Below are 13,626 nucleotides of genomic sequence, written 5' to 3'. Positions count from 1 at the left end.
CCTCCCTAAGCCAGCAGTAAGCCCGGAGGGAAGCATATGGACCAGGAAGTAGCACACTATTTCCTCTCTCTGCTTTAGGGGAGATAATCAGTGACTTACAGAGGAATTTAAGACCTAGTCTGTAAACTCACAGCAAATGAATGGGACCCACAGAGGGTTTTCAGACACCATCGCCAGTTTCTGTTTACAAAGGGAGCTGATCTGATCTTGGTTTAGCAGCTGAAAGTCAAACAGCCTAGTGAGCAAACCTCAGGTACGTTTCACACCCTTCAGTATCACTAGCATTTGAGAATGAACACATTCAGACGCTATGATTTTTAACATGCCATTTATTTAAACAAAAATCAATTTGTATTTTCAAGGGGTGGCTTTCAAAGATATTAAAATTTTTTTTCAGGTTTAGAGCAAACAGTTTTGTTCAATTTCTATAAAAAACAAATTTACATGGGAAGCTGAAATTTGCTTCATTGAAACTCAAAGTTTTACATGCAAAAAAGAAACTCATTTTGTTTTGGAATTGGCCAAAGTGTTTAAGAAGCCCCGGTGAGATATAAGAATTAATTAGGTAAAAGGCAAGAAGTATAATCTCGGGTCACACTATGTGAATAGTTAGTGCACGAAACCAAGTAATGGATCTTTGCAGTTTCACAGAGACTGAGCGACTTGATCAATCCTCTTTTGAAACAGTTGCAAGGGGCCCCAGGGTGGCTCAGTCAGTTAAGCGTCTGCCTTCCGCTCAGGTCATGATCCCGGGGTCCTGGGATGGAGCCCCACAGCTGGATCCCTGCTCAGCAGGGCATCTACTTCTCCTTTTCCTAAGTCTGCTGCTCCCCTTCCCTGCTTGTGCTCACTCTCTCTCTCTCTCTGTATTCAAATGAATAAAAAAAAAAAAAAAAAAAAGTTTCAAAGGTACATCATGTTATTATGTACAAAAATAATAAAAAGTGGCTTATCTGCTTAATTTCCACGTTTTTTGCATATACATGGGTGGGTTTGCCCAAGAGCTTGGTGGGGAAAAACCACTGTGGACACAGGTTTCAGAGTTTGGCATTTTCGAAGATGTGTAAGTCCACTTCATAAAGCATTCTAATTTACCTGTTAGGGGGTAAGTCTGTATTTTTGTGTATAAAGTAAGGTTTATAAATATGACCGTGATGAAAACCAGAGGAGATGGACAGTGCCAAATAATTATCAATTTTAAATGTGGGAAGAAGGACAGAGACACCACTGAAGAGGAAGCTGAACAAAGGCTTAGATTTTGGACCCAAATGTGTCACTTGATAATTGTGTCCCACTGGGCAAGTCACTAAGCCTCAGTGAGGATAGTTTTTCATTACTTTGGGGATGAAATAAAAACCACAAAGCATTATTCTGATCTTCCAAGGGTAGAAGCTGTGTAGGAAACAAAATGGATGAAATGTTTGAGAAGAGATACAAGTGGGTTAAATACACACAGATCTACACGTGTTTGAGAGGCTAATAATTCCTTTCATGAAATATACAGCTCCTGACCTGAACCTTTCATATGCATGTGATCCTCACAGTAAAAAGCTTTTGGTTTTCAGTGTTTTGATCCCTTACATAGGATACAAGGTCTGCCCATCTGTTCAACAGTGGCTAGCATATGTGTTGTCAAATGTAAGTTAGAATGATAGTGTTTCTCAATTACTTAATTATTCCCTCCAAAGACAATTTTATTTTGGGAGAAGCAGAGCTTTGTAGTGAAAACACACAGACCTGAAAGCAGTGCATTATTATTTTATTAATTTCTTCTTTTTACATTATGGGAAACATTCATCTATTTACAATTTTTTTTTGTCCACACACAATCTAGGTAAATAAGCCTATGAAATTCCACTTCATAAAGCCATAAAAATGTTCCCCACCCCTCCATCTGAAGGCTTTCAAATGAATCTTTTTTTCCAAACCAAAATAATTTTTAAAAATTACATCGGGAATTCAGATATGCTAGTGATTTACATTCCAGTTATTTAAAATATGCATCTAGACATGTTTTAAAAAAGAAATGGTAAATTCACAAGGATAAGGCTTAAATTAAAGTGGTAATGCACAGTAAAACATTAAGGAAACATCTATAAATAACAGAAATATATTACAAATAAATTAGTTCTATTTACCATTTCAAATATTAAAAATCTTTAATCCATTTCTTCATCTCTCTTTACAAAAAGGTTATGTGAATTGTATGGAAACATCTGCAAAAAATATAATAAATACTTAATTTCTTTGAACGTTTTTTGATGTGGGAGACAAACTTCTTTTGTAATTCCCCCCTCCCCAAGAAAATGCCCAAACAGCTTTATACCAAAGTTAAACAAAATAAGTAATTTTTCAGGGTACATACATTTTCCATTATGAACTAAAAAACATTTCTACAAATACATCAAAAAGAACAATGTAACAAAGGTTATGCTCATGGATGTCAGCTTAAGGGGGCAAGTGGTTAACAAGCAGCTTTATGTGGGGTCATGTTTTAAGATCCATAATTAGCTTTTTATAAAGTGTTTGTACAATTTGTGTTCTTAAGGAAGGCAAAGGTCATGATGCCTGTAGGCAGTCAGCTAAAAGATTTAAAATTCTTACCAAAAATAGCTTATGAATATACAAATACCATTCACGTAGACAAGGTAAATAGGCCTTCTCTTGTCTCTCTTTAAAATATCTTGGGCTAAACCAGTTTCCAAAGAAAATACTGTAAGATGATCTTGAATCGTATTAGAAATCTATTTCCTAATCCCAATCTCATCTCTATTTCAGGGCATGGAGCTATAGTTGGGAACATGGGTCTTCTAGTGGATATCGCTTTCTTCACGTTAGTCTAGGAGTTCCAAGTCATTTTCAAGACTGAATGTGACTATAGGCTACCCAAGGTGGCAGTTGGCCTTACTTGATGCAAACTTTGTGTGACCTTCCATTGCTGCTACAAAGCAAAGAAAAGGTATATTCTTTTTAACACAAGTGGACGTTTGAAGTTCAAAATCTCGGTAAGCTCCCATCGTGCAAAGCACTCAAGGTGCTTTGTTCACTCTAGTTAAAAGTTGGTTGGTTGGTTTTTAAATAAGTTAGTAGCCCTTTTCTTGTAAACCACAGCAGTAAACATTTGTGCCCTGTTTATAAAGATAGCTCAAAGCATCAATGGCTCTGAGAGGTAGCGAATTCCCTAGTGGTTTTAGAATATGTCCGCGAAAATAGCTGTTGCCAGAACCCATCACCTCTCTTAATTTCATAAATAAAATTAAATTAGCACCTGGCTACGAGAGTGTATTTTTTAAAAGAGCTCTGGTGCAAGCTTATTCAATGTGTATTTTTCATCGGTCACTTTTCAATGGTAATTCCTAATGCTTTGGGGGTGGGAGCTGGACATAAGATGCCAGTGATTCTTGAAGATCACCACCTCCTAAATGTTTAAACTGCTACGAGTTAGGGCATTTAAAGATAACTTCAGCTAGATGCAAAGTGCACACTGCCCATCCGTCATGACTAAAAGCATAAATCCACATTCTCTGCCAAAAGCCTGGGTTTCTTTCAATGCTTCTGGATCATGACTTTTCCCCCACTTCCTGTTGGTTGCTGAACCTTCCAGATCAAATTTCTTCTCTCACTACCTGGGACTCAAGATGAGGGGCAGCTCTTTGGAATTGAGGCTCCGGATCTGCTTGGGCAGAAAATTGATTTTATCGGTTTGACGTAGGACATGATCCTTATGCTGGGGTGGGATAGGGCTCTAGGTAGTAGTGAGAGAAGACCAAAGGAGAAAATATGTCTGCATTACAAACTACTGGGTTACAACAGATGGATGTGTAGCATTCAAAGGGATGATGGGAAAATCCAAACTTCTCTCTGAAAACACCCTAGCTGCCATTTCCAGCACTTCTTAAGCGGATGTGTACTTATATACGTGTAATTAGGTAGGCCCCCCAGGATGGACACTAACAAAATAAGAGGACCGACACTTTCCCCTTTAAAGACCCCCACCACAACAACAATATAATACACATAGTACAATAAAAGTTGATAAAACATTTCAGGTCTAAATTTTCTTAATAATAGGACAAAAAAAAAAATCCCCCTTATGTAGTGTATCTGAAACTATCAGTGCTTCCTTGCCTTTCTTCATGTTATTGCCTTTCAGAATAGATTAATTTCCCTGAAAGATCGAATTTACAATCTTCTGCTGATTGAGACATTTGAAGCAGTGATTGATGGAATAACAGTGAGGCAGTTTTGTGCAGCTGTGATTGAAGCAGGTACCACCAGCACCTGCAGATTTCGCTTCTCCCTTCCCCACTACGTATCCAGGTCCCCCACCTCCGGCCCAACTTGGTCCCCTCTTGGCTTGTCACTCATCGATTCCAGTGAGATGGCGTGATTTCTGAGGTTGGAAATAAAGTGCTCCATCTGCTTTACAAAATAATAACCGTTTAGGGGAAATAAAGGGAATCGGAGCCCTAATATCTTTCAACGTGGAAGACGGTTAAGTCCCAAAGGATCACCCTGTGATACTGAATTTCTGAAATACCCTATGATTTTATATTGCTGAGCTCTAGGGACAGACTAGCTCGGGAGAACTGAGGATGGTGGGCGACCTAAAGGGGCCATTTCTACACAGGTGGGTTCGGTCCTGCCAAGAAAAGAAAGGGCCGGCTCTCCGGATGAGGCAGGGTGACGCGTCGGTACGGGTGGCGAAGCTCGGTGGAGAACATGGGCAAACCGGTCCGGGCGGCGGGGGCTACTGGGGGACGGCTCCTGCAAGACCGACAACTACACCGCGACAGTGGAAGTCACTGAGGTCCGGAACGGACGGGCTCGGAGGGTGGGCAGGGGGGCGGAGGGAGGACAGAGCGCGGAGGCGGCGCGGCGGGGCCGGGCGCTCAGAGCCGGGTCTGCGCCTCGGGGATGTAGATCTCGATGCTCTCGGCGCTCTCGGTGGCCGAGTTCTGGCGGACGGACGCGGCGCGCTTGGCGGCCATCAGGCGCTTGCGGGCCTCCTGGCGCTGCGAGCTCTCCAGCGAGCGCTCCCGGATCAGCGGCGCGGGGCCCTTCGCCGGCTTCTTTGGCACTGGAGGAGGGGCCCTTCTCTCCTGATCAAAGCAGAAGGTTCAGGACATTACACAGCTTCTCAGGACAAGCTTGGGAAAAACTGGGATAGGTCAGTAGTTAGAACACGCACACTTTTTTCCTTTTTTTTTTTTTTTTTTAAACCTAAGGGTGGTTAGCTCTGATCTGCACACTGTAAATTATAATATATGCATATATATATATTTTCTTTATTACTCTGGCTTGGGTATTCAAAGGTTGCAAGGTGGGGGGGGGGGGAGGAGGATTACCGGTAAGCTTAAGGTCAAGGGTAAGGATGAATTGCAGAACTAGTCTTTCCAAGGGAAGGATGTGGGTATTTAAAATGCCCCCTGCTGAAAGGCTGTGGCTCCCAGCACATTAAGTGTGGTTCTCTCTGGAGACTCCAGACTCTTCCGGGTGCCAGAGATGGGTTGGGGGACAGCGGCTGCCTACGGAACTTTGCGTCCCCACTAAAGAGGCGAGGCAACGGGTGCAAGCTCGGCTCAGAGTTTGAAAACATCCCCGCCCTCTCCCGGGGCCCACCCAAACCTAGATGGCCAAATGAAGAAGAGATGATAAGGCTGTGTTCTTTAGCTTTGTCGATGTCAAAGTGAGTTACTATACCCGTTTGCACATCACACACAAACACACAGCGATATTCTTTCCGGGGTCACCCTGGAGTGAGGACACTGATACAGTTCCTATACTGGGAGCGGGAGTGGGGGGAAGGGGGGGGCTGGAATCAGTTCCAGGATAGCTTCTAAAACATCCCGCTGGGATGTCACTCCTTAGGGGCCTCAGGATGGCTGTGGTGGCCCAGAAGGCAATTCCAGTCACAGGGACAGACACTGTGTGGCGAAAATTTAACACAGGACTGAAAGAAGTTCCCCCTCAGCATCGGCAAACTATGAAATGGTCGGAAATTTTTAAATGCCACTGCACAAACAAAAGCCACTCAACACTTGGGTCCCCGGGGAGGGGGTGGGGGGACATAGTGGGAAAGAAACAAAAAGAAACAAACCTAAACCACGAAGGAATTTTTAAGGCTGGTGATCTTTCAGGCCCGGAAAAGATCCATGTGAATCTGTTGTTTTCATTTTTAGTGAAATACCTTTAATTCTCATGACACAACTGTGAAGGTTATGTTAAAATAGGGATTCTGTGATTCTCCAAGGGGCACTCTTTGTCTCTTAACACACACTTATTGCATCAAATCCTCCTTGCTTGCCTGGGTGAAGTGACTGGGTAAATTTATTACATTAGAATTGCCCACAGGCTGTTTAGAGTGGAGTCTGGGTGGACAGAAAAGGAAAGTACAGAGTGCAAACAATATTTGGCCAACTCTGATTGTGCTCGTTCGTTTCTTCCCCTCAAGTTCGTGGGGTGCTGAAAAGCTCTGGTCATAGACAAAGTGTATAAAAATTTAGAAATCCAGTTCACTAATGACTCAACTCACTGTGTAAACGTCAACAGGGTACATATGTCAATTCTTAGCATCACAATTTTTTGGACATTTTAAATCTTCATTGCTGGGTAACTTGATATTTTTGAAGAGTGAGAATATTGGAAACTTTTTAGTCATATTTCCTTTACTTGTACTTAAAAAAAATAAGTAATATTTGGAAAAAAATCAGTGAATGAGAAGTTAGACAGATCAACTCTAGAAACTAAATTACCAGTATGTATGTACATCTGTAGTGTTTTCTTATATAAGAACAATTTAAAAGCTTATTTAGTAGACAGTTTTAAACACAGATTAAAGAAAACTAGATTGAGTGCAGATGTCTGGCTTCCCAAGTGAGAGGCCACACATATATCAATGGTGCTTTCATGCTTAACACTAAAAACTCCCAGGTTGTTGGTGATAGTATTGGAGATGAGGACAATGACAATAACCCTCCCATCAATTAGGCATGGCCCTGGGGACTGGATTTCTCCTGGGAGTCTACTGACCCTATGAACTCAGATACTATGATGGAGAGCAGCAGAATGGATTGGATTGCTGTTAGCTCTCTGAGAGGTAAGGAGATCTGAAAAGGGCAGGGCCGCCAGAGCTTCATGAGAATAGCCAAGTCTAATTTTTAGAAGCTGAATCTCTCAGAACTGTTTGACCTCAGGCCCTAGGAAAGCAAAGGGTTAAAAAAGTCAAGCATGACAAGCAGCCTAGGGAGGTGGATATTGGATACCTGTGTGAGCCCGGTGGAGCCACCATAATCAAAAGTGAAAATTGCAGTTTATTTGTTAAAGTAAAAGAATTTGAGTCTTTATTTCTAGACTGTTGAATGAGAAACCCAGTGAGCAATATTCCCCAAGGCAAATCAACCCAAAGTAAAACTCTTAAAAAAAAAAAAAAAAACCCCAACATTTATGATTACTGTGAAGCTTTATGGAGTATATTTTTAAACTTGAACAACAGTGGTTTCTTTATTACTATATTTATGAAATAATTATCAAAGTCGGTTAGTTTTTCAGGGCTTCCTATTTTTCTCCGAAACACATCCTAGGGGTGTAAGGAAGTTGAACTCTTGCTCTATATAATCATGCACTGAAGATGTCATTTATTTTAGTTTAAAAAGCAAAATGGAGGCAGTTCCTTCCAGTGACTAAAATGATTTAACTTAAAGTTTAATTAACAAAAAAGCCACATTCCCATTTTCCAATTCACAAAGACAGGTTTTTCTTTAAAAATATGCCTGAAACATATTACAGATAATATCCCAAATGATTACTATGTAAACATTGTCATTACAATGAGATTAATATGATATCAGCTCCATTTCACATTGTAAACAGCAAGACTGAATGCAGAAGCCTATTTAGACTGTCCAGTGTTTGTGCAGGTTTTTAAATGAACCATACAAAATCTACATTGTTCTACCTTCTTGTCAAGAGGATCCATCTGTTTCCAATTATTGGCCTTTAACTGATGAAGTTCATCAAATTTCATACTAATATTTTCTATGGACAACTGCAGCATGTCCCAGAACCCGGCCAAATCCTGGGAGGTGGGCCTCGGATGAGCATTGGGATTCTGTACGAAAGAAAGAAAAACATTCACACTTTAGAGAAAGTCTGTGACAACAAGTGCAGGACCAAAGGGCTATTTTCAAATATTTTAAAGAACGTAAGGGGGATGAGTTCCTTTTGGCTTTCAAATAGGAGATAAGAGTGAGGCTACAAATGGCAATCTTATCTATCTACTTATCTACCATCTATCCATAAAGATTTATTAAGGAATAATTGACAACAGTAAGGTAATTTAAAGTGTACGACATGATGATTGGATATTTACACACACTGGGCAAGGACTCATCCCATAGAATTAATAACCACATCAATCACATCACATATTTATCTTTTTGTGTGTGTGCGAGAGCATTTAAATTTCCACTCACGGCAAATTTCAGTTAGACAATACAGTGTTATCAGCTATAGTCATCATCTTGCCCATTAAATCCTCAGACCTTATTCATCTTGTAACCGACAATCTTTTTGCCAATCTCTCCCTTTCCCCTCCACCCTCAAACCCCTGGCAACCACTTTTCTACTCTCTTTTTCAATGAGTTTGACGCTTTTTTTGTTTTTTAAAGATTCCATTTCAGATGGTAATTTTATACACTCATCTGTCTGAGTTAGTGATTCTCAAATGTCAAGGTTGTAAAACTCTTCTTTTGTAATACATCTATCAATGTGGTATGGGGAGAGAGTCCAAACTTTTCAAAAAACTATGACAAGATTCATTTAAACCATATCTAGCGGTGCCTGGGTGGCTCAGTGGGTTAAGTCTCTGCCTTCAGCTATGGTCATGATCTCAGGGTCCTGGGATAGAGCCCCACATTGGGCTCTCTGCTCGGCGGGGAGGGTGCTTCCCCTTCTCTCTTTGCCTGCCTCTCTGCCTACTTGTGATCTCTCTCTGTCAAATAAATAAATAAAATCTTTAAGGAAATATATCTAAATGAAGATACTGTCCCTGGGGAAAAAATACAATATATTATTATTAGAATTGGAATCTGACTCCATGCCATCCCACTTATTCAGAGAACAGATAAAAAAAATCTAAAATAAGATTTGTTTTAATGATTGTGTTGAGTAAAACAATAAGGTAAACAAATGATGAGTAATAAAATAAATGGATTTTTAAAGCACTATGTTTTTAGCAATTACAATGTTGCTAGTATAAGAAGTCATTCTATCATACAAGTACTTTGACAAAATCACTGGAAATGAATTCGTTTTAAATCAACCATATCATAAAATAGCAAATGTGAGAACACATATCTGTACATACACATAGATGTCTGTAATAACCCATTTTATAGATAATATTAAACATTCTTCAGTGTCTAAGGATTGACTTTTTTTTTTTTCCCTATCCATATACCCCTGACAGGTACTACAAAGTATGGCTCATACTTAATTTATATGATTACATATAATAATTTATATATGTGATTAAATACATATAATAATAATTTTTATATATGATTACATACATAATTTTTATGATGTAAAACAGACAAAACATATAAGAGATTGAAGATGTCATGCTCATTGTTAATCAATACCACCAATGGTAGCCAAAGGTATTCATAGTTAGGTGGGTGGGAGCCTCCAGATGTCAGAGGCTTCCATCTGGGTCAGTTTTGGTTTCCTGTGGGTATTCAAGGCAATCTGATATACTATGAAACCCCATGCCATACAAGAACCTAAGGCCATTCTATACTTTAAAAAAAAACAACTTTCAGAAAGTACAAAGTCAGTGCTCATCAAATAGGTTGGACAGAACTTTTTAGCCTTTGATGGACTAACATTATTGGTCTGGTTTCAAAATGAATATAAGTAAAAATGTATTTATAAACTTACACTTCTCAAACTACCCATAGTTCTGGATTCATTGGAAGATGTAATTTCTGAAGTTTTTAAGTATTTGGTTTAAACTCTAGTCTACTGACTTGTGAACTCAATGAAAGAATTTCTCCGGGGTATTTTCATTTAGTAAGTTAACTCAACATCTGGGTTCAGAATAGACAGAAAATAGCTTTAACAAAGTACATCGCAAATGGAGTTTTATGGTCTTCTTTTTCTCACCAGTAACTGAGAACTAAATTGTTCACATTTTGGAGTTTACTGGTGTTTTAGGTTACAGGCCCTGCCGGCAAAATTGTTTCAGTGCAACAATGCATGAAATGTTAGGTAGGCCCAAAGAGTTTGTTTAATTTTGTATGATGGGCAATTTGTTCCCTCTTCACCAAGAATATCTTTGCCCCTGTATCATCAAGGGGAAAGGTGGGGAAGCAGAGAGAAAGAGAATCTGTGGGTCATGTGACATTCCATGCACAAGGAGTTGCTGCTCTTGCCTTAGCCTGAACCAGACCTGTAGGTCAGAGGTGGTGGAGGTTGTGGAAGGATGAGGGGGGCTGGGTTCCTTAGTTTAGTTTTGTTGGGATAAAATAATGCTCATCCATTTACTCTGTGCCTGAGAGTCTAGTCTGGGGTAATATACAGGTGTTTCCAGCTGTTCTTTTCCTCAGGATAAGAACGCAAGGAAGGAGAGCTGGGTCTGTTTGTGGCCAATGTTAGCTGCACTTTTGTGTAGCTTTACACAGCTAAGCAAGGCCACCATCTGGCCACCATGCTTCTTGCTGCAGAGGAACTGAAGCTGACTGATGAACCCCATGTCCCTCTAGGAGGGTGAGGAACAGAACTCAGATCTTGGGAATCTTGGGGGTCAAGGGAAATCAAAAGGGACAGAGGTCAAACAGACTGGAATTTGAATCTTGGCTCTGCCTCTTACCCCGTGACCCTAGCCAAATTATTTATTGATTAATTTATTATTTTTTATTCCTGGCCAAGTTATTTAGCTTTTCCATCTCAATTTTGCTCAGCTGTAAATCTGTCATCAGAATAACGTCGCTATCTGCTCCATAGGGTCTCTGAGGATTTAACCAGACCAAAATAACTAAAAGCCCTCAGCATGGCGACCAGCACATGATCAGCTTTCCTTCTTCCCTTCTGGGGCGGGTCTTGAAGCAGCCATTAGTGGCCCTCTGCCGAAAGTATGGTTCTTCTTCCTACCTCTAACGTGCTACCCACGTTTACAACTAACTTCCTCTACCGGCTAAGGCATGTAAACCCATCAGGGACTGGGTAACGTCAAAAGCTGGCTTTAACAGTGTTAACCTTTCCTAGAAATCTGCAAAGTTTTCAAAACGTCTTCTCTGCGACTTCATTTTCAAAATCTGCACAGTGTTTGCATTCTACTTAATACACCTGTTTATTGTACAACTGTGTTAAAAAGTGATCTTTCTCTGTCAAATAAATAAATAAAATCTTAAAAAAAAAAAAAAAGATCTGTGACACATTAGCAAGTTTATAAATTAGCAGGAATTCTGTTCATGGCACATGGTGAAGCTCAGTAAAATATTTGTTGAATTCACTTATCAATGCATTTACTGACCTATATTGTCTCATAATCCAGATTATAATTTCTGAGAAGGTGGAGGAAGGGCCAGATAATTTTGGCTGAGGGAGGGGAAAACAAACTACAGATGTGGGTGGTGAGTGTGAGGAGAAGGGAAAGGATCATCCCAAAGGGAGGTTTTGGAAAGAGAAGACTGGTGAAGAGGGACAGAGAACACCAACTTTTGCATGTGTTTCATTTTCTCTTGATTGAACCCTATCTTGGTAAATCCCATTCAGCCTATGTTTGTCCTTGTTAACAAGAAGATGTGGTTAAAACCCTAAAATCAGAGTCAATTAGATTGCAAATAATCATGCTTTTCCTTTGTCTAAGATAAACAAGTTGCTTTTTATGTTCTTTATTTTAGAGCAAGCTTGACCAACAATTGACCAATAAAAGCTATTCCTGTGGAATGACACTTGCAGACAAAATAGGCAGTTTTTTTAAAAAGGCCTATGGATGTGAGGAAGCTCTCGTCCTTGTACTTTGCAGCCAATTTAAAAAATGTTGTTGATGCTACTGGTGTTTTTCTCTCTTCGTTTTGCTTATTTGGTTTTGGTATGTCCAAGAAGGATGAATGATTCATCTGTCTCGAGGAGATCAAATCTACACTTTGGCTTGCCGTCCACCTCTGGCCTTGAATGAAACCCCTGATGATGAAATAGTTACTGACGGCTATTTCAGAAGGAAAATCATTATCCAGAATGGTTCTCTGTAATATTATTTTTGAAATATCAGGTGTTCCATATTTTGGTAAGAATAATAAAATCAGGGCTGTCATGCAAAAGCCAGGAAAATGGAAAAATTTGTTACGAAAACCAAAACAAAATAGGAAATGGAGTTTCAACTTGATTGGATTTTTCTCCTAAGATTATTTAAGTATAAAATAAACAGTTCTAATTTTAAGAAAAGCAGGAAATAAGATTCATCAGAAAACTCTATTGCAGGTAAGAGAGTCCAATGGGGCTTCACTTGGTTCAAAATCAGTTTTACTTTAGTTGTACCAGCCTTGACAACACATTCTCCTCCTGACTAGGAAGTGGTAGTGATGGGGAATGTTACCTACCAGGTTTTCTTCACACAGTTCTCTGAACTGGTAGAATTTCTGGGCCATGAGAAGTTGGGCACTGCCCACTGCGGTTCGGATTTTACCTAGAACTGAAAAAAGCAAACATACAAGAAATTTACACATTATGTCTCATGGTTGAGATTTAGTCTGGTAAAGCAAAGAGGACGTTATGCTGCAATAATTAGAGAAAACAGCACCCATACAGCACGTGAACAGACAGACAGACAGACAGACACACACACACACACACACACACACACACTGCCCAGTTGCCGCTGTTACTCTGCTAGTTTATGGAACAACAGACTCCTAGAGTAAAGTAAAAAACCGACTTGGAAAAAAAACCAAACCCACATGCTCATCCTGCGTATTTCTTAGGAATAACGGAGTTTTCCATCACAGCACTGGAGGTTACAAGAGAAGAGGCAAATAGGGTTTCCTTCCTCCCCCTTTTACAGCAAGGATGAATTTCAAGAGTTTATCAATATAGTTATGGATTTATTTATGTCAGCCATCATGGTCTGCTAACCCAAACCCAAGAAAAGCATTCCTGACCTGGGGGGATCTCTTGGCACACTCACCATATCCTATCCATAGCCTTCAGTACTTTTCCGGAGCCCAGCCACCAGGACTGTCAGGAAAGTGCCTTGGCCAGTTGAAAGATTTTCTTTTTTTTTTTTTTTTTTCCATTTTATTTATTTTTTCAGCGTAACAGTATTCATTGAAAGATTTTCTAAGGAATGAACATTTTCAGCCTGTTGCCTAGGGAACGCCAGCACTGTTCCAGCTTTTCCACTCCACAGACCAATTTCATTGTTAATATAGGTTTAATTCCCTATGCACTGTGCTGAAAATCTCCTTTGCAAGCTACTTCTTGTCTTCGTGCAGACTAAGTAAGGCGAGAACCTTTCGAAGGCCGGGCGTGCTGAGACGAGACAGGCGGAACCGCTCTGCACGAGTCTGCATTGTCCCAAGGCCCTGCCTCCACCCGGTGGGGACTGGGGCTCCGCTGCCTGGC

The 13,626-nt window shown here is 40.2% G+C and overlaps 1 protein-coding gene across 22 annotated transcripts in view; it reads right to left on the bottom strand.

Annotated features, from left to right (window-relative positions):
• Positions 1 to 3,732: 3,732 nt before the first annotated feature.
• DLGAP1 (DLG associated protein 1) overlaps positions 3,733 to 13,626 on the bottom strand; it is a 906,793-nt gene continuing 896,899 nt past the window's right edge. For 19 of the 22 annotated variants that reach the window (XM_046025114.1, XM_046025116.1, XM_046025110.1 and 16 more), the window contains 3 exons: positions 12,606 to 12,697; positions 7,958 to 8,110; positions 3,733 to 5,102 (listed from right to left, as the gene is read on the bottom strand). In XM_046025114.1, coding sequence (XP_045881070.1) covers positions 4,893 to 5,102; positions 7,958 to 8,110; positions 12,606 to 12,697 — 455 coding nt within the window. In that variant the 3' untranslated portion in view covers positions 3,733 to 4,892. Of the gene's footprint in view, positions 5,103 to 7,443; positions 8,111 to 12,605; positions 12,698 to 13,626 lie in introns of those variants that run through there. The other 3 variants (XM_046025131.1, XM_046025132.1, XM_046025128.1) reach the window with 1 other exon arrangement.

Source organism: Meles meles, chromosome 12 (assembly GCF_922984935.1).
Source record: "Meles meles chromosome 12, mMelMel3.1 paternal haplotype, whole genome shotgun sequence".
NCBI lineage: Eukaryota > Metazoa > Chordata > Mammalia > Carnivora > Mustelidae > Meles > Meles meles.
The sequence above is the reverse complement of the archived record's forward strand: the minus strand, read 5'-3'. Positions and strand labels throughout refer to the sequence as shown.